At 36.5% G+C, this 18,836-nt stretch overlaps 4 protein-coding genes across 5 annotated transcripts; 1 reads left to right on the forward strand and 3 right to left on the reverse strand.

The window, feature by feature from the left end:
* Nucleotides 1-503: 503 nt before the first annotated feature.
* LOC113783537 (histone H1-like) lies at nt 504-1,570 on the reverse strand. Of its 2 annotated transcripts, none has more exons than XM_027329699.1 (2): nt 1,356-1,570; nt 504-1,254 (listed from the first exon to the last, which is right to left on the reverse strand). In XM_027329699.1, the coding sequence occupies exons 1-2, from the start codon at nt 1,545-1,547 to the stop codon at nt 670-672; spliced, it is 777 nt and encodes a 258-aa protein (XP_027185500.1). In that variant the 5' UTR covers nt 1,548-1,570; the 3' UTR covers nt 504-669. The 2 variants fall into 2 exon arrangements, with proteins under 2 accessions (XP_027185500.1, XP_027185508.1); XM_027329707.1 differs by having other exon boundaries at nt 1,346-1,570.
* Nucleotides 1,571-4,035: 2,465 nt separating this feature from the next.
* Nucleotides 4,036-5,297, forward strand: LOC113750852 (leucine-rich repeat extensin-like protein 3). Its single transcript, XM_027294791.1, has one exon. The coding sequence runs from the start codon at nt 4,318-4,320 to the stop codon at nt 4,864-4,866; it is 549 nt and encodes a 182-aa protein (XP_027150592.1). The 5' UTR covers nt 4,036-4,317; the 3' UTR covers nt 4,867-5,297.
* A 3,398-nt stretch (nt 5,298-8,695) lies between these two features.
* Nucleotides 8,696-10,179, reverse strand: LOC113778644. The gene has a single exon (XM_027324116.1). It carries the CDS (start codon nt 9,651-9,653, stop codon nt 8,898-8,900), a length of 756 nt encoding a protein of 251 aa, XP_027179917.1. The 5' UTR covers nt 9,654-10,179; the 3' UTR covers nt 8,696-8,897.
* A 1,707-nt stretch (nt 10,180-11,886) lies between these two features.
* LOC113776055 (GATA transcription factor 16-like) lies at nt 11,887-13,535 on the reverse strand. Its single transcript, XM_027321128.1, has 4 exons — nt 13,252-13,535; nt 12,978-13,162; nt 12,707-12,841; nt 11,887-12,523 (listed from the first exon to the last, which is right to left on the reverse strand). The coding sequence occupies exons 2-4, from the start codon at nt 12,996-12,998 to the stop codon at nt 12,239-12,241; spliced, it is 441 nt and encodes a 146-aa protein (XP_027176929.1). The 5' UTR covers nt 12,999-13,162; nt 13,252-13,535; the 3' UTR covers nt 11,887-12,238.
* Nucleotides 13,536-18,836: the final 5,301 nt, after the last annotated feature.

An 18,836-nucleotide genomic window follows, 5' to 3' on the forward strand; every position in this document is an offset into this window, starting at 1 on the left:
TTTCCATATTTTATTTTTGACATTTCTATTGATTTAATTAGAAAACTTTTTCAAATTGCACGTACAGGTTGTAAATTCCACATTTTGAATATGGACCGAAACTAGCAATTCGATACCCCAAAAAAAAAATTCCCTATGCATTAAATTTACAAGATATGTAGGCACACCAGAGGTACATGTCATTAATTTTTTTTTTTAAAAAAAAGTACCTGTAGAAACTTTTTCATAAAAATTGATTTTACGTTATTATACTAAATATTTAAAGAATTTAATGATGTAAAAATTCTAAAAGGATAGTTATTTGGTAATTACTTATAATCTCAATTGGTAGTTGGTAATATAAATTAAAAAAATGTTTTAATATCGATTTTAGCAACATAGGCTCTCAAACTCTTAAGTATTTTGTACAGTATTTTAATAACCTAATTTGATTGGTATTCAAATCGTTTCTTTGCAACGCCCAAAACAAAAAAGGCTGAACTTTTGAGACAGCATACAATAGCTTACGGGGCAAAATGCCAACTGCAAATAATTCGGGTATGCAAAGTGCAATTAACCGTAGAAATACTTAGCCTAACCAGACACTCCAACTAGATGTATGTAGCACTACTAGTTCACAATCATTCATGGATCATTCAACTATAATTGGATCATATGAAATGAATACGATCATTTCCTAGTTTTCTTGGCAATCGGGCCTAGCAGCGTTTGGTGATTTTGAAGACATGGAGTTGGTAATAACTTGATCTTCTTCGCAGGAATGCTGGCTGCATTCTTCTTTTTCAGTGTTTCGGGGGTCTTCACCTGACGCAACCGCTTCATCTTTGCTCCAGTAATGGACCCCTTGACGGTCGTGACCAATCCTCTAGAATTTTTCTCCAAAGCCTCGGGAGTCTCCACTTGACTCAGCCTCTTCATCTTCTTCAAGGCCTTCTCATTTGCCCTCCTTTTGTTCGTGCTGGGTCCATGTCCACGAGCATTGCTTTTCTTGGCCGCAGCCCTCCTCGTAGCAGTTGCCTCGGGCTGGATCTTCCTTGCAGATTTTACGACCACTTTTTCGGGAGCAGAGATCTTATAGGAGTTCTTCACTTTGGTTAGCTTCTCTGATTTCACAAACTTCTTCAACTGAATAGACAGGAGTTTCTTGAAATTTGGTGGAAGCAATTCTCGGTACTTTCGCTCAACGAATTTTGCTATGGCAGGCTGGCTCGAACCATGTCTATCCTTCAGCGAGGTGATGGCTTCGCTTATCATCTGACATTTGTTACACGAACAAAAAGCCATTGGAAATATAAAGCAATTAAGAGCAGAATATATTAGTAAGGCGGAAAAATTGAAGACGTACGTGCCTGAAACTGAAAGTAAGGCGGGTGGCGATTTGAGGATGCATTTGCAATTTCTGCGTGATTGTAGTAGTATTTTTTTGGTGGTGCCATGGCGGTTTTTGGCACAGTAGAATTAGAATATCTCGCAGATGATACATACTGTGTATTGGGTTTGTGTGTTTTGTGATTGTGCTTTGTTTTGTCTTTAAAACAGCACAACATTTTGAATGTTCAAAAACAGTAAAATGGCGGAAAATTTGTTGCTAGTTCGAAATAAAGAGTTGATGTGCCGGCAAGCCCTTGATCATCCAACGGCTGGATGCTGATTTTGCGAAATCGTGGGTTGGTGGGATCAAACCTTTGGCTTCGACCTAACCTTTCAATCAGCCTAACCAAATTTGGCATTTCAGGAAATGAACACTAATGAATATTATTTATTTCCTACTTTTTTTTTTTTTTACCAAAATCAATGAAGAGTCAAAGACAACCTCTCAAATGAAGACCTCAACCTAAACTTTCGTTTATCTTTAATTTCCTGCATTTGCTACCGTTATGTTTGACATGTATTATATATTATGCTTACAGTGATAAACAAATTAAATATGTGAGTTTGAGAAAACTGAAATTTGATATCTGAAAAACGTTGTTGAATTGATGGAGTTATATTTGTTTGATAACTAGTTAAATTATGTCACTGAATTGAAATATCACACAAATATTATACTTTCATCTTTAAAAAAATTGTCTTTATTTATATATTTGGTAGGAAAGAAAATTATTTGTTTGCCAGAGAAAATAATTAAATAATTGAGAGAGAGTACTTAAGTGTGTATATTTGTATGTGTGTTTGCATGTGCGTGTGTCAATCAAAACAAGAGCAAATGTGTATCTTGTGCAAAAACATATATAAGAGTGTGTTATATGAATGAGAAATGTAATATATATGATCAATTCAGAAAATTTAGTAAAAAAATTTAACTTAAAATTTTATACACAAATTAAGCCTTGCTTAATATATTAAGTGGCTAAAAATTTCAGTTATCAAATATATTGACTTCAAAAAATCTTGAATAAATTAATGTTCAGCATTAAGTTGAATTATCAAATAAACTTTTAAACTGGAATACATATGAAAATATTTAATGGTGTATATGGTTTAGAGATTATTTAAAATAATTATTATAATATTTTTATGATATGGTGTATGTAAAATAAAAGATTAATTAAAAATAAAAATATATTTATAATTCAAGTGAAATAATATTTTTTAAAAAAATTGTCATCCTAGCAGATGCATGCATTTGAAGGCCACGGACTTGCAGTGTAGGCCATGACCTCCGTCTTTTGGAGAAACAGCGCACGCGCAATCCGTATATTTGCCTCCTCAATGCGTTAAGCGTGAGGGTGTGCAAAATCAGAAAATTTCAATTTATCAATCAAATTCGAATTAAATTTAAAATTTTTGAAATGGATAAATCGGAAATCGAAATTGAATTCAGGTTTCCAAATTCATATATTTCGAATTTGGTTCGAATTCGATAATGAAGTTTTCAAATCGAAATTTCCGATTTCGAATCCACAATTCATAATCGAAAATCGAATACTGATTTCAATTTTAAATTCGTTTTCAATATATATATTATATATGTATTATAAAATTTATATTATATAATAAAATTTATATAATATAATAATATATAGAATTTCCCAAATCAGAAGTTACTGAATTTCGAATTGAATTCGATACGAATTCGAATTTGGAATTGGTGAATTTGAAATCGAATTCGGTTGGATTTTTTGACGCCAAAATTTTGAAAAATTTCGAATTATCTATTTCGAATTCGATGCACACCCCTAGTTAAGCGATGTTCTCAACGTTATTTTTCGTTCATTTGAAATTATAGTTAATTTTTAATTAAAAATTATACTTAATTTGTAATTTATTTTAAAATACTTTTGTTTAATGTGCTTTATTATTAGTGATTATAACCTATAAATAGTGTAACTTTTCATTAGTATTATAAGGAACCATACTTCTAATATTAATGTAACGTAACGGTACTTTAGAAAAACAATAGATTAGATTTACTTTTTCAACAAAGTTAACTATTTTTTCTCAAATTGTGTGAAAAAAATATATCAAGACTATCAAAGTGAAACCGGAAGCAGCATGGCTCTAAGCTTGTTGATCACTTGAACTAGTTGAAACCAAATCTCTAGCGTAGAACTGGTTTCGTTTTGTCTCTTGATGATTCTCTTTTCCCTGGCCTCTGTATTGGCGGAAGCGTAGAACTTCACTAGTGTCGTTGAATCTCTGTTCCCTTACCCCTAGTCGTTTAAGCCCAGAAAAATGTTAGACAAAGAGGGGTAAAAGAATGAGTGCAGCTCTGGCTTTTTAAGATTGGCGAGGCAGGTAACGTCACACTTGGCACATAAAAAGCTGCATGAGAAGTGAAGCAGCCTCGACAACTTTGTTGCATCGATGAAATCGAATCCAAATGGAAAAAAAGAAAAAGAAAAAGAAAGAGGATGTCGGTGCACCGACAGACTTGATGTCACAACAAAATTTCACGAAGGCTTGCCAGGATGAATGAAGATAACGAAATGGTGGCGTAGATGATACCAAAACAGATATGGACGAACGCTGTGCCTTGAATTATTTTTTTGTACTGGTACAACACGACGCTCTTTCTAATTTCTATTGCGCACACATGTTGACACCTCCGATCGTCAACTCAATTCCTCCCCACCAACAACACTCGCACATGTATCGAGACAATCTACACCACATTCCCAGGAGTGAGTACCCAATTTTAATTTTACCCATTCCACCTCCCTCAGTTCTCTACTTCCATTTTCCAACCTCCGCATTCCTCCCACCCGCTAGGGCCCTTCTGTAGTTACCGGTATCGAATATACTACCAAGACAGACAGACGACCTCAACCCCCCCTTTCATTGAATTGAATTGTGAAAGTCTCAACATTTTGGACGATGGGGAGCCTAAGCCTATCATTCACTGCCCTTGTGTACTTGACTGGTATTATTATTACGCATGGCAGTGTCTCTGAAGCCATGTCCACTGTAACTGCCATGGCTAGGGACCAAATCTCTTGCACAATGTGCTCAGCCTGTAACAACCCATGTCAACCAATCTTTCCTCCCCCACCACCACCGCCACCTTCACCTTCACCCCCGCCTCCTTCCCCCCCTCCACCAATCCCAGAGTCCTACTACTCTCCGCCTCCTCCTCAACCCCCGCTACTCCCTGAGTGCCCTCCACCACCCCCTTCTTCTGGCTCATCCTACTACTCACCACCTCCGCCAGGGGAATCTTCAAATCCCTCCCCGGCTGCAGGTGGTGGTGGGCCACCTGGCGGCTCTTACTATCCCCCACCGAACCAAGCTGTTCCGTACTATCCATATTACAATTACAGCGCTCCACCATCGAATTCAGTAGCATTGAAGAGGGAACCCACTGTTCTTTGTCTGCTTACAATTATTTTTCTCCCCTTCGTCTTCATCTCTATGTTGGTGACTTGAGCATAAGTTGCCAAACTAATTAAACTAGAGGAGCGCCAGCTACCGTAACTGTTACTGTTATGTTGATGCAATTTCGGTGCGTTTTAGCATAATCCAATCAGTATAAAGGAGCACCTGGGAGAATAGACGTCGACACAACATCCTGGGAGAAAAGGATGAATGGAGAAGACAGCTTTCATCCTGCCGTAATCAAGTACAGTAGAGTCCCTATTCGAGGAATATGATATCATCACATATTATTGTGTTGTTGTGAGGTTATCCATCATTCTTCTCCCCGTATTTCTATTTCTGTTTCTGTTGTTGTATAATGATGCTTGGTGGTAGAATAATAAAGATGTGACTAGCAGTAATCTTTGCTTGCGCCACAAAAATAATTCTATTTACGCGTGACTCTAACTCTAATCGCGGTGGTAGCTACTGCTTTCTTTTTCCGGCTGTCGATCGAGTTCATAGACTTTGTAGCTCAACAATTTGTCCTGATTAATACTTACTTTACACGGCATGGTTTACATGTATTCCAAATTGGAGGCAGCGTTCCACTCTTTGCCCTGCTCCCAGTTTACCTGTCGATTTCCGTGGCTATAATTAATTTAGTCCCTTTTGGTTAATCCGCATGCTACCTTAATCTTGAGGTGTATCATGGAGACGGACTTAATCGAAGAACCCATTTGGTAATCGGATTGGGAAGTAAGATTACTTGAAGAAATGAGCATTGCCACCCCGTACACGAACATTTTCAGAATTTTTTTTCTTTCTTTCTTTTCCTTTAAAGCATGCCCCAGGAAAATGTTTTCATTTGCGTCAAGAAAACATTAGCACAACCAATTCGAAATGGGTCCAATGGGAAAAAAGGGGTATAAGAGTTGAGGAGACCGATATCCGATGAGGACAGTGGAAGAATGGGAGTTCAACTTGGATGAGGCGGAGGTCGGCGGTGAACATATGGTGTAGGCTGGAAATTGAAGCAATTCATCCGTTCGTTCTTTGGGTGGAGATTCGTTAATATTTTTTGGATTGAATGAAAGGAGGACAATTGCAGGGGGCAGGTGATGTTGTTGGTCATGTTCGTTTGCTGGACATTTTGGCAATAGCACCGAGACACAGAAGCTGCCACATCCGCAAGGCCAACGGAGGAGGGATGGTGATGGTAGAGCAACGATCAACGCTGCGTTTGGTTCGCATGATTTGTAAAAGGAAAAAAAATGTTTTTAAATATTTATCTAATTTCAATCATAAACACAAAAAGTGTTTATTTTCAACCACTTTTTTTTTTTTTTTTATCTAATATACATATGATTTCACAAAAAGTGTTACAAAAATATTAATTATTTCAAATAATCTCCATGCCGCCAATTATCTGCGCACAAGGTCATGGCTTAGGATTTACGACTACTTACTCACTGCTTGAGCTCTCGGAGCAGAACGCTTAAATGCTCTCGAGAGGAGTAAAGTCATTTTCAGGATACGTAGGTCATGCTTATATCCACCGGCACCGGCACCGGCACCGGAGTTGAAGATGCTGCTACTAGGGGTGTGCATTCGGTGCAAATTCGGTAATTCGGTGCACTGAATTCGGTGAATTCGGCCTGTAAAAATTTAAACCGTTTTCAATTTCGAATTGGGCATAACCGAATTCATTCCGCAACCGATTTCAAATTCGAAAACGGTAATGAATTCGGTTTAACCGAATTCATCTATGATTTATAAATTATTACTGATTTGATCTCTAAATTTATTCATAATTGAACACATTACTTATGTTCTAATCATTTTGTGGTTTAATTGGCATTTATTTGATCACTTATACCTAGAATCCTTAGTCTATGATTTAAGAAACACATAAAAAGTGATTAATTTAAACTAAAATAAACCTTAGACTATACAATGATTGGTGATAATTTATGAATTTATAATTTACAATGATTAATTATAAGCAATATTAGTTAGTAGTTACAATGAATTTATAATTTACACTGATTAATAATAAGTAATATTAGTTACAAACTTACAAACTACAATGATTAGTGATAAGTTATATTAGTTACAAACTTATAATTTATTTCAAATCAAAATAAAAACTTATTTACTTACACATGTTATTGTGAAAGTCAATACACTAATACATTGATTTGCAATTCACATACATTCACTTACAGTCTTACACTGCTTAGTTGTCTTGTCTATACTTAAAACCTTAAGATTAGTAAATAGATAATATGAATTTTAACTTATTTGATAACTTATGCCTAAAATCATTAGTCTATGATTTAAGCAACACATAAAAAGTGATTAATTTAAACTAAAATAAACCTTAGACTGTACAATGATTAGTGATAATTTATGAATTTATGAATTTATAATTTACAATGATTAATAATAAGTAATATTAGTTACAAACTTACAAATTACAATGAGTAGTGATAAGTTATATTACTTACAAACTTATAATTTATTTCAAATCAAAATAAAACTTATTTACTTACATATATTATTGTGAAAGTCAATACACTAGTACATTGATTTGCAATTCATATGCATTCACTTACACTGCTAACTACTTAGTTGTCTTATCTATACGTAAAGTCTTAAGAATTAAGATTAGTGAATAGATAATATGAATTTTTATGTTAAATATGTAGAGTACACTAATACTTGCAAGTTAGAGATTACGCATTCAAATATTCAATAATTCAAACATGAATGATGTATCAAATTACCAATATCTAAATTTAATTACTAATTATGTTTATTGTTTAATATTTAGTATTATACATATATGTGTTAATTATTATCTAATTCTAGTCATGTTACTCATGTATAAAATAATAAGTATTATAGTTATCTTATATTGTTATGTATTACTATATATTGGTATTATTATAGTCATATAACAATTAACAAATACTAAAATAATATATTGTACATTATTATATATTATTATTATTATAAGTACATGATATGATGATAAATTGATAATACCATATACTAATTATTATTAATAGCATTTACCTATATAATATAATAAAGTATTAGTAGTATATACTAATACTAAATAGCATTTATCTATATATTATATAATTTTATATACCAATTTGGTAATTCGAATGCGGTAATGCGGTACCCGATTTCAATTACCGAATTTGAATGCGAAATCGGTTATTACCTAATTCATAATCTCATTACCTATTTCATACCATATTAGAATTCGGTGAATTTGGTACGTACCGAATTTGTATCAAATTACCAAATACCCGATTTCAAATTACCGAATTGAATTTGAAATCGGTTATGAATTCGGTAAGAACCGAATTTGCTCACCCCTAGCTGCTACCCAGGAAAAGTTACTAGTATTTCTTAAGCTGATGATTACCTTTCTGCGAAGAGAAAACAGAGTACCATCCAACGAAAACCAAGATATAGCGTCAAAAAAAAAAGCACGCGTCTACGACAATATCCATCAAGACACATTAGATGAGGCGGAACCCATTGAAGGCGCGACTCAGCGCTGGTCACCTACTCTACGCCTTCCACGATGGATGATGAAGGCGCACATGTTACCTTCCCTTTTCTTATAATTGAAGGGAAATCATTTGAACTAACTCTTGAAAAGTTTTCATAAGGTACTTAAAAAAAGGAGTGATTTCTCTCTCCATCTTCAGGAGAGATCATTGCAGTTAACTGCGTCCGAGATTATCGGAACCGGTACCACAAACAATTATTTTGGATGCCATTTAAAACCCTTTTTTTTTTTTACAAGCCCTGTATGTATTGTATGGTCCAAATTTATCAGGAAGCAAAAGCTTCAACAAGGAAGCTTTTAAAAAATGGCTAAAAGGCAAGCTTTGCCAACTGTACGTACTCGTTGCTATTGTCAAGTTATAAATGGCTTAACAGTTAGTACCACAATTACACACATTTCGGAAAGGTCCCCAAGCTTCGCTTCAAGTTCACGAAGACAAAAGTGCGAGAGAATTTAATTTGTAGTATACTACTTATCGAGCTCGTGTACGCAAGGCTAATAAGAGAGAGAATCACCAATACTCCCCGCAAAGAGCTCTGAGAATTCTGCCATGGGGGGAATCCGGGTCACCCCTCATCGCATTACTTTTCCAAATCTCCGTAGCTCTGCTGAGAGAATCCTCGGCGGTGTCCAGCTGCTCAGGCCTCCAAACTATGACCCCAGTTCCACCGTAGTAACCCCCCTGACTATTGCCTGCCGTCCCATCAGTAGCCCTTGTTATAGGCTTCCTAGTATCAACCATCTTCAGCTCAGATAACGGTGAGGCTTTATGGTGCTCAAAGTAAGCCTTGTCGTCCTCTCCTTCTTGCTTGCCCTCCGGCGGCCACGGGGAGCCGTCCAAGCCTGCGCAGCTCACCGCCTCTGTTGACTGGGTAACGGGAGCAGGACTGCTACTGGTGGTGGAGGTGCAATAGCGTTTTTGTTGGTTGATGGGTTCTTGGGGTTGGTTCACGCCCGTGCTCTGTATCTGAGGAGATGAAGAAGGGTAACAGGGTGATTTGGGGGGCACATACGGGTCTTCGTCCTTGGTGGCGGCCCGTTTGAACTCTGATTGGTTAGTGGAACTGGCGGCCTTGGCTTTTTCTTCGGGCTTAACTGCGTGGATGGCTGGATCAGCAGTTTGTCCACCGCCGGAAATGGAAGAGGCCGCAAGTCTACCAGGTGCTGCAGCTGGAGGGAAAACTTGATGATCTTGTGATATTGCTGCAGAGACGAGGAGCCGGTGGACTTTTGATGCTGCTGCGGCCGCCAATCTGGATTGCATCATCTCCTCACGGATGTGAGAAAATGGAAACCCCGTTTTCTACCGCTCTGTAATATGATTGCTAACTGGATGACTTCAAACTTCAAAGCTCAGACTCAAAGTTGCTTTGCCTCGGCTTCTTAATGAGTATGTTTCAGCAAACAAGAAAGTGGACAAAGCTATCATAAATGGATTAGACGGAAAGCAGAAAAATTCGAGTCAGATCGAGAAGAAGAAGACACGTGTCACTTTGATGAGGTGGCAACTGTTGGCAGTTTCCACAAACTCCTAGACTCTTCGTGTCACCTTCTCCTCCATGGTCGCGACATCCGTGGCGAGCCCAGAGTAGCCTAGAACCAAACAACCCAAGCAACTTTCAAATTTTACTAATGTCTTTCGTTCGTTTTGAGTCGAGGGACAGCGGGCCATGTACCATTAGGCCAAGGGAAAATTGAGATGCGGGTCATCTCCTCTTGCATTTTATGGGATCAGGGGCTGGAACGGTCGTAGGTTATATGCATTTTGCACGTAAGGTTATGTATATTTTGAATACAGCGTAATTCTATTTGTACATTATATAATTTTACTTTCAACAACGTATAATTTTAAAACAAAATTTTGCGAGTCTCACACATATTAAAAATAAGGTACAAAATGAGATTTGAATCGTATAATTTTTTTTGACCAAATCTTGGCCATGAACTGCTCAGAGACGGTCCGCCTGATGATCGTCCCTGTCCCAAATCCCATTTTGTGATTCATATTTTGTACTCCACTTGGTAATGATAAAGAGCGCTTTCTTTACTTCTTTCTTTATTGGTTTTAGACTCATTAATGGGTTCTATAATCATATTTCACGTCCCCTCTAAACATCTAACTATTTGAATTTTTAAGGGTTTTTCTAACAAATCCTCATTGGACACTCGCTATGACACCTAAAACATATATAACCTATCATATATATATATATATATACACGCATACTAATAATTGTTATATTATATATTTTTTCTATTTAATCTTAACCACTATCCCTTATATTTTTTTAATTTTTCTAATTAATCTTACATTTGATACATGAAACATATTTTTAATGAGTACCCAATAGGCATGCATTCATTAGATAGATCTTTTTTTTAAAATATATATATATATATATATATAAGCTCATATTTTATATACCTTGACAATATACATAAACATTAACATCAATATTTTATATCCATTTAAAAAGTATTTTATTTTCATTAATCTTACATGTAAACGTGGACAAATTATAGCTACATTAGTAACCTATGATCCAATAAATTGCTAGAAAAGGAGTGTATTTGACCGCGGATCGATTTTACTAACTTTGTGTCCTTATTGGCGCTTAATTCGGGTATTTTTTTTTTGCGTTACAAATTTATCGTCTGGACTTTTGTCTCAATATTGACAAGATTTACCATTGAAGCGGCATGGCACTTAAATGCGTAAATCCGGCTGCACGGAAATATATATCTTGCGAAAATGGACCCGGCAGCAAAAAGAAATTGGTAATGGGCAGTATAAACCCGGATTCAGTTAGCACAATCACTTGCAATTCAACTCAACAGCTAAATCCAACTGTTAGACCACAATGGAAACAGTTGCCTTGCGCGTCGTGCATTCGGATTCAAATCATTTATATTCACAAATTTACTACTCATATCTAAAGCTGGTTCAAAATAGCATAAATCATCTCAGGGAAAGAAGTTGGTTAGAGGAAAAATAAATGAATGAAAAAGAAAGGTTGGTTAGTTTTTGTAAAAGCCAAAAATTTTCCCCTCTTCGAGCACTGTAGTGACTCAAGGCCGACGCTGACGTGAAATTGTTAATAAGTCGCTTTCAACTTTCACGTCTCAGCTTTAGCGCTGCTGGTAATCATTTCAACGTCCATTTACAGTTACAGGACCTATAGGGATTTTTCTGGAGTGGATTCAGCAGAGCGTTTGAATTTTGAAGTTGAACGAACCTCCCCTTTCCCTTTGGGTATTTTTGGCATGAAAGCATTTACAACAAAGTACTAGTAATATAAATGCCATGCCAGGGAGTACTGCGAATATTCGTCGTGGATTGAATTAAACAAACCCAGAAATCGACATTTCTTTAGCAGGCGAAGATTTACTTGCTACTACAGCGAGCGCTGGTACTGGTACTGGTACTGGTACTGACTGATAAGTCGATCAAAAATGGTTAAAAAAGAATTTAATAAATAAATAATGGGTTCAGGAAGGAAGGAAGGAAGGAAGTCAGTTCGTTCATTACAAGGATATTTGATTCCTAATCGGCATACATGCATTCAATCACGAAAAAAGAGGAAAGGGTGCAGTCACAGCGATTCTCCTTGGGGGTATGGGATGACATAGGTCGGAGAGTTGAACCCAGAAAGGGGAAAAAAAAGGGGGTTGGATCATGGATGGAGATTAAGGGGGCTTTTACACATATTTCTTCTTCTGCTTCATCTAGCCTGCCTAGTTTTAAGTAGTAGTAAATACCTAGCAGTACTCGCTCGGCCTACTGGGGAGAGAAGCATGTAATAAATCTTTTTTGAGTTTTTGTACTACTACTAAACTAGTAAGTTATTGTTATTAAGCATAGACAGATCCGCACGAGAGAGCCATCAAGAGTATAGCGGCTTGTTCTTCCTCTCTTAATTTCCCCATCAGCTTTCCCGATCTCCGTAGCATCATTTCTCCTCCCAACGCCATTAATTTCATCCTCAGCGATTGCCCCACTCCGCCTCCTTCGTTACTCTTGTTGCCGCCGCTACTGCTTTTCCTCTTCTTCTTGCCCTTGTCATTTCTACCCCTGTCCAGTCCCAAAAGCTCCCTCCTCTTCTTGTTGTACTTGATCCCGCATGCATTGCACAGTGACTGATGATGCAACAACAACAACAAACGCTAAGGATATGTAAATAAATACTCCACCAAACAAAACACAAAACACAAAACACACACTCTCTATTATCAAGAAATGCTAAGAGTGGTAGCCTTGAGTATATAGAGATTGAGAGACGATTGGATATATATAGAAGAGAAGAGAAGAAGATAATGCACCTTGGGACCAGCTGGACCTCCTCTCCACAGAGGCGTTCTGGTTGTATGGCAATCACTGCAACTCTTCAACTGCTTCGAACCGGAAGCCGAAGGGCTGCTGCTGCTGCTACGTTTTGCATTCTCCGAATCCGATCTCTGTTTATACCCCCCAAAAAAATTAATAATAAAATAAAAGAAGGAATGAAGATAAAGATCAACTTGATCTCTACTGCTGGGACTTGATCATTCTATTATAGATCATCACGATTTCATCACGGCTTAATGGACTCACCTTTTCTTCTTTCAGATCCATGATCACTCGATCCCCAATCTCCGCTTCTCTTGTTTCCAAGTCCCAAGAGCAGCACCTTACTTGATGACGTTAGTGATCATCTAATCACAGACGATCCTCTCAGCCTCTCCCCCTCTAAATATTTGAATCAGGCAGTAAATGGAAGAAGAAGAAGACGAAGAAATCTGCAAATCACAAAAAACTGTGAAGGTAGGCAACGTATGGTGGTTACAAAGGAAAATAAAAACCCAAAAGGACCAGTTCTAACTCTTACCACTCCTCCATTCACTAGTTACTAATGGTAATGACTGCTAATAGGTGATCAGATTCAGATTTTTCTTTTACTCTGGGTTTTGCTTTGAAGTGAGAAATGGGGAGTGGAAGAGGAAGGTGTGTGGGAGAGTGAGAGAGAAAGGAAGAGATCAGGAATGGTCGTCTGCTGCTGCTGCTGCTGCTGCTGCTGCTGCTGCCGCTGTTGTTTGTGGTAAGGGTTGGGCCGTTATTGTGTGTTTTCGCCTTTTTCCTTCTTCCTTTTTTTTTCCCTTCTATTTTTTCTGGGCTAAGTTTATCTTCTCTGGTATCTGAATGTTGGGAAATTTGCTCTGGTGGACGCCAAACCCTACCTTATTCCCCCAAGACCCAGATACCCCTTCCTGCTCTTAAAATTACCACTTTGACCTTCTCGTTCCCCCCCAAAATTCCGAATCCCACTTCTGATTTCTCCTCCAATCTCAGCCGTTAATGACTTTTCTGCTCTTCTCTGCCGTAGATTCTCAAGAACGGGGCTTTTAGCATCAACGAAATGCAGCAAGGACTGAGTACTGACACTACTCTTTTTCTTCGTACCAAAAAATAATATACATATGTATATATATAGTAATAATGATTGGTTTTCGTTTATTTCTTAGCGCTTACCTGACCGGCTAATTACGGTAATTATTAAGTTGATTTAATCTACTACATGGTCCACACCCCTCCAAGTTTTGGACTTTTTTTTTTTTTGTCTACACAGGAGTATCCGGATCAATTCTTACGGGACCTGACTAATCCCCTGCGGCCCGGCCAGGCGCCCCAACCCAACCCAAGCACGATATGTGCGCGGAGGAATCTAGCAGAGCAGATACTTGAACTTGGGACCTTTCGATCACCGGTGGGAGGTGCTACCGCTGGACCATTCACGCGGGGGTCCAAGTTTTGGACTTACTACATTAAATAATTAGTTGAAATTTTTTTTTTTTAAACTAGATACGTATTTAAAATTCAAAGACCAGCCTCACTTGGTACAACAATTTCGTCCCAGAGGAGATACGAGAAATTCCCCGTGGTGGATGCGGCCGCGGTAGCCTTCTTATTACCCATATCTTATTTGCGGTTTTTTTTTTTCAAGTAAGCTCAGAAAATAATATGTATTTTGGGCACGAGTTGGAGAGAAATGCAGGTTGCCTTTCAGTCTGGAGTATTTCTTAGTTTAGGAAGTGACGGAAGTGTTTGTGTCTTCAAATCTTGCTCCTCCAATGGGAGTCGTAATTAAATGCGACGAAAGCAAACCAGCAATAAGCACGAAAGCCACTCTTGATTTTGACAGTCCGATACACTTTCCCAAGAAATTTTGTTGACCACGCCGCGGCCCCTCCCCTCCCACCCCGGTCCTGCCCATTGCCTCGTACGGTCAAAGGTCAAAGCATTTGTGGGTTTCCACCTTAGTGTGTTCTTTTTTTTTTGTGCTTTGGAAGGCTTATTAGTGTGTTCTTCAGTGGTTTATTATTATAGCTTTCACTTTTCAGCGGGCCTATAATATCTCTGTTTCTTCTGTTTTGCTGAGTGATATCTTTTCTTGCTTTCATTCCTTCACGGCATCAAGCTTGGAAACAGACCGAGTTGCCAATAGAATCTCTTCCTCGTCGGGAGGGAGAGGGAGGGCAATTGATCTCGTGATCTCCCTCCCCTTCCATAGCCTTCTTTCTTTCTCTTTTGCATGTAATTAGTCCCTTTTTATCATAGTTTTCTCCTCTTCCGACGTTATTCAGTAAGAGTTTTCTTTAACTTTCCAATTTGTTTTGTTAGATCCGAGTTTTTTTTTTTTTTTTCAAATATGCAATTCTTTGGATTTATTTTGTGAAATATGATCATAATTTTTGAATTTGAAGTAGTTAATTAGCAGATTTGGCGATTGAAAGTATACACAGATATTATTCAACTGCAATTAGTGATAGAGTCAAGATTCGAAGTCAGTGGGGGCAAAAGATGGAAGAGCAAAAGAAAAACTATGTCGACAATACACAAAAAACAAAGTTATATGAAAATGTTATTTTCAATTACATATTTCACAATGAAAAATATGATGAGGACGATACCAGAACATTGATTATGTGAATAATTCAGTTTAAAAGATTGATGGATTTTACTTGCAATCTTGTAACATGATTTTGAATTGTAAAGTGCAAAACAAAATGCATTTGAAGTTGTTTTATAATTTTTTTTATGGGGCAATTTGAGTGACAAATGCAATATTGAAAAATTTAAGGAGGCAATTTAAGGGAAAGAACAATGTTGAAAAATTTACGGGGGGCAACTAAAAAACATTCGAGGACTTGGAAGTTTTCTTTACAATTTTGTAATTTTCCAGGAGTTTAGGGAAGACAATTGCCTATCTTAAATTTTCGCAATGATTTATTTTATGTTTTAGTGTGTTTGGAGTTTCATAGTGTAATTTTTATTTATTTTTTCAAATCTTGTAGTGTCTGTGTTCTTCATGTCTTTTGTATCTATGCATGCATGATGTGATTTCTGCCATTAATGCAAATTTCAATTATTTCATAAAATTGTGACTTGTTTTTATTTAAAAAAATTAATGATCTTAGTAGAATTTGAAGGTATTTTAGTATATTGATCTTATTGTTTTCGCCAATTGCTTGACACAAAAGCTTCTCGAGGAAACATATGAAAAAAGAGCTGGAGTTATATGAGTTTAGGATGCAAGGCATGGATGCATTAAAACTAGACGAGAAGCTGATCTGATTTAGTAGTTGTGAAGAAATGACAGAAATATGAACAATATGAGAAGACAGTCTGGAGCTTAAGTAGGTGCGAGAGTGTGTTTGGATTGTATTTTTCATGATTTTTCATGAAAAAAATACTGTAGCGATTTGATGTATGTGAGGAAAAAAGGTAATAGAAAAATGTGATCAGAGAAAACGATATAATTTTTCGACAAAAAATCGCAATCCAAACAAGGCATTAATTTGTCTAAAAGCCATTCCATCCCGCTCCAACCAAGGAAACGATTAGGATATTAGTAGACCATTAGCAATTGGAGATCCAATCAATGAAAAGATAATAAACGCCTGCGCAAGAAACGATCGAAAAAGAAAAACATTAATGTCAAGTATCAGACGTCACTGGAAAACATTGATACAAATGGGCTTTACCAACACTGAATATTCAGCAACTAAACCTAATTGAAGCCCTGTATATATATAGGAGAAAAAAGAAGGAAGCAGAGGAAGAAAAGGAAAGGAGTGATGATTCACGGCAATGACAGCTCGATAACATCGAGGTTGGCACGATGGGTATGAGTTGCTTCCGTAAGTGACATTTCTACTTGCGTACTTAGCTGTAATATTCAAATATATATATATATATATATATATATACACACTACTGGACAACTGACATACCAGTACATGTGTGTATATATATATATATATATATATAGTTCTATGAGCATTATATATCGAAAGTTATTGGAAAATTGTTCTAAACATCCCTCCTCATAATTCTTCAAATGAATTCTTTTGTCCTTCATTTTTAAAATATTACCTTTACGTCTTTTATAAATTCAAATTAGCAAAATTTAGTTCCGACCTAATTTTTTTACTATTTTTTTGACTAAAATCACCGCATAACTCATATGCAATCATTTTTTATGTACAAAAAAGCAAAAAAAGTCAGATTCCACTTTTTTAGTGATAAAAATGAAATATTAATTTGGAAACGGATTGGGTCGAATGGTAAGGTGGAAAGAATTATAAGTAGGAGGTTCTGAATTCAAGATTTCATACTTATAAGAAAAAAAAAAGATAAACAAATGAATATGAATTGGGTCTGATCCCACTTTTTCAACAAAAAATAAATATGATTCTGATCATATCTTACTTTTTTATGGACAAAAAAGAACATGGATTTGGTCATCTATATCTATATAAATTTGAGAAGGGATTTTTAGGAACAAGCCTCCACAACCCTTCCCACTCTCAACTCTATTTTCCTAGCATTTCACATTTATCTTATTTCGTAAAAAATATCATGGGCACATTACATCCCCACGTTTCCCTCAAATAAGGAGTTAACTTCAACTAACACTCCCACGTCCCCTCAAACAAAAATTTAACTTCCACTTACATTAAAACTCTAACACTCCCACGTTCCCTCAAACAAAAATTTAACTTCCACTTACATTAAAACTGTTTCGACTTACCCGTGCGTCAGATGGTTGTGGTACCACTACTGATTCCCATTTTCCAGTGAGTTGAAGAGCATTGACGAGAATAAAGATATCCCCTAATTCAACGGAATTGAAGATAGCACATGATCTTTTCCAACTGCCATGGAGCAACAATATACTTGGTACTACTTTTGGGAATTATTCTTAAAACCCTTCCAATCAACTTCCTTCTCGAACCTCTCAAATTAACTTCATAATGGAACATGGCCGTTTACAGGCATGTCAACAATGCCTAAATTTCAAACTCGCAAGATTGCAAAGGAGGAAAGATATGCTAACAAAACGAAGAGGACGCCACAACGGTCCCGCACAAGAATTGGAACAGTTCCAACAACTTTGCGTCGACGAAAGAGAAATCTCACATCAACTACGATGGATAAAATCTCGACTACACCGACTCAAACGCCACGCCAATCAAATTAGAAGTTTCAGTACTATTTATTCTTTTAATATTGATATTTTCATTGTATTTTCAATTATTAATAATATTCTCAATATTGTAATATTATTGTTGTTTCCATACTAATGCTTGCTGGCTCAATCAACAAAGTATGGTACTATGGCTTTTATGTGAGTTTAGGCATTTAGACATATAGTTCTCATTGTATTAGTAATTAATCAGATTAGTCTCGGAACATGGTCATAGCTTTGATTAGGGAAAACGTTATTTTTTCATTAAATGTCTACCTAAATATTTTCCCATTAATGCTATTATTTCTACGCACAAAGCGCTAAAAGTTTAGAACAAAAATGGAGATTAAGATATTTTCTCCAGTCACCTCGAGTGACTATCCAGACTTAGAGACAAATAGCTTGGGAAACTGACGAGGGACTAATGTAACATTCTTTTTTTTCTTTTGAAAAAAATATAAAAGTAAGGTAATGTGAATTAACTGAAACATTATACTGAACAAGGAATGCAGTTTGCATTTATTGCAGAAGTTTTTGGTGGAAGATCATGCTTAAAGTGCTTCACTATAGCCCTTTAATTTTGACAAAGATAATGAGTAATTCCCAAAAGTATACTACGTCCCACATTATGGCTGAAAAACTGATCATATCATGAGTTGTGCTCATGATGTGACTTAAGTAGGTTTTCCCCCAAACTGTTAATATGGTAGCATATTGCTGTAGTACTATTAATTCTGATCACGAAAAATAGTAGTACTATTAATTATGAGTTGTGATCTTTGGAGTTTCTTCGTTTCTTTGAAATAAGATGTTCTGAAGGTTGACATTAAGAGATTACTACTAGCGGGTAGGTTCGTTTTTTGTGTTTTGGCTTTTTTTTTGGCAGATTTTGTGTCTTACTGCATTACATGTCCTTGGGCTGCTTAAATCTGGATTATGCTGTA

Source organism: Coffea eugenioides, chromosome 1 (assembly GCF_003713205.1).
Source record: "Coffea eugenioides isolate CCC68of chromosome 1, Ceug_1.0, whole genome shotgun sequence".
NCBI classification, from domain to species: Eukaryota; Viridiplantae; Streptophyta; class Magnoliopsida; order Gentianales; family Rubiaceae; genus Coffea; species Coffea eugenioides.

Bases quoted from the DNA above. Each gene is read 5' to 3' on its own strand.
- LOC113783537 (XM_027329699.1), bottom strand. From the start codon at position 1,547: ATGTTGTGCTGTTTTAAAGACAAAACAAAGCACAATCACAAAACACAC. The intron at 1,255-1,355 runs TTTCAGGCACGT...AACAAATGTCAG, and splicing joins GCCACCCGCCTTACTTTCAG to ATGATAAGCGAAGCCATCAC.
- LOC113750852 (XM_027294791.1), top strand. From the start codon at position 4,318: ATGGGGAGCCTAAGCCTATCATTCACTGCCCTTGTGTACTTGACTGGT.
- LOC113778644 (XM_027324116.1), bottom strand. From the start codon at position 9,653: ATGATGCAATCCAGATTGGCGGCCGCAGCAGCATCAAAAGTCCACCGG.
- LOC113776055 (XM_027321128.1), bottom strand. From the start codon at position 12,998: ATGGATCTGAAAGAAGAAAAG. The intron at 12,842-12,977 runs GTGAGTCCATTA...GGGTATAAACAG, and splicing joins TGGATCTGAAAGAAGAAAAG to AGATCGGATTCGGAGAATGC. The intron at 12,524-12,706 runs GTGCATTATCTT...TTGCATCATCAG, and splicing joins GAGGTCCAGCTGGTCCCAAG to TCACTGTGCAATGCATGCGG.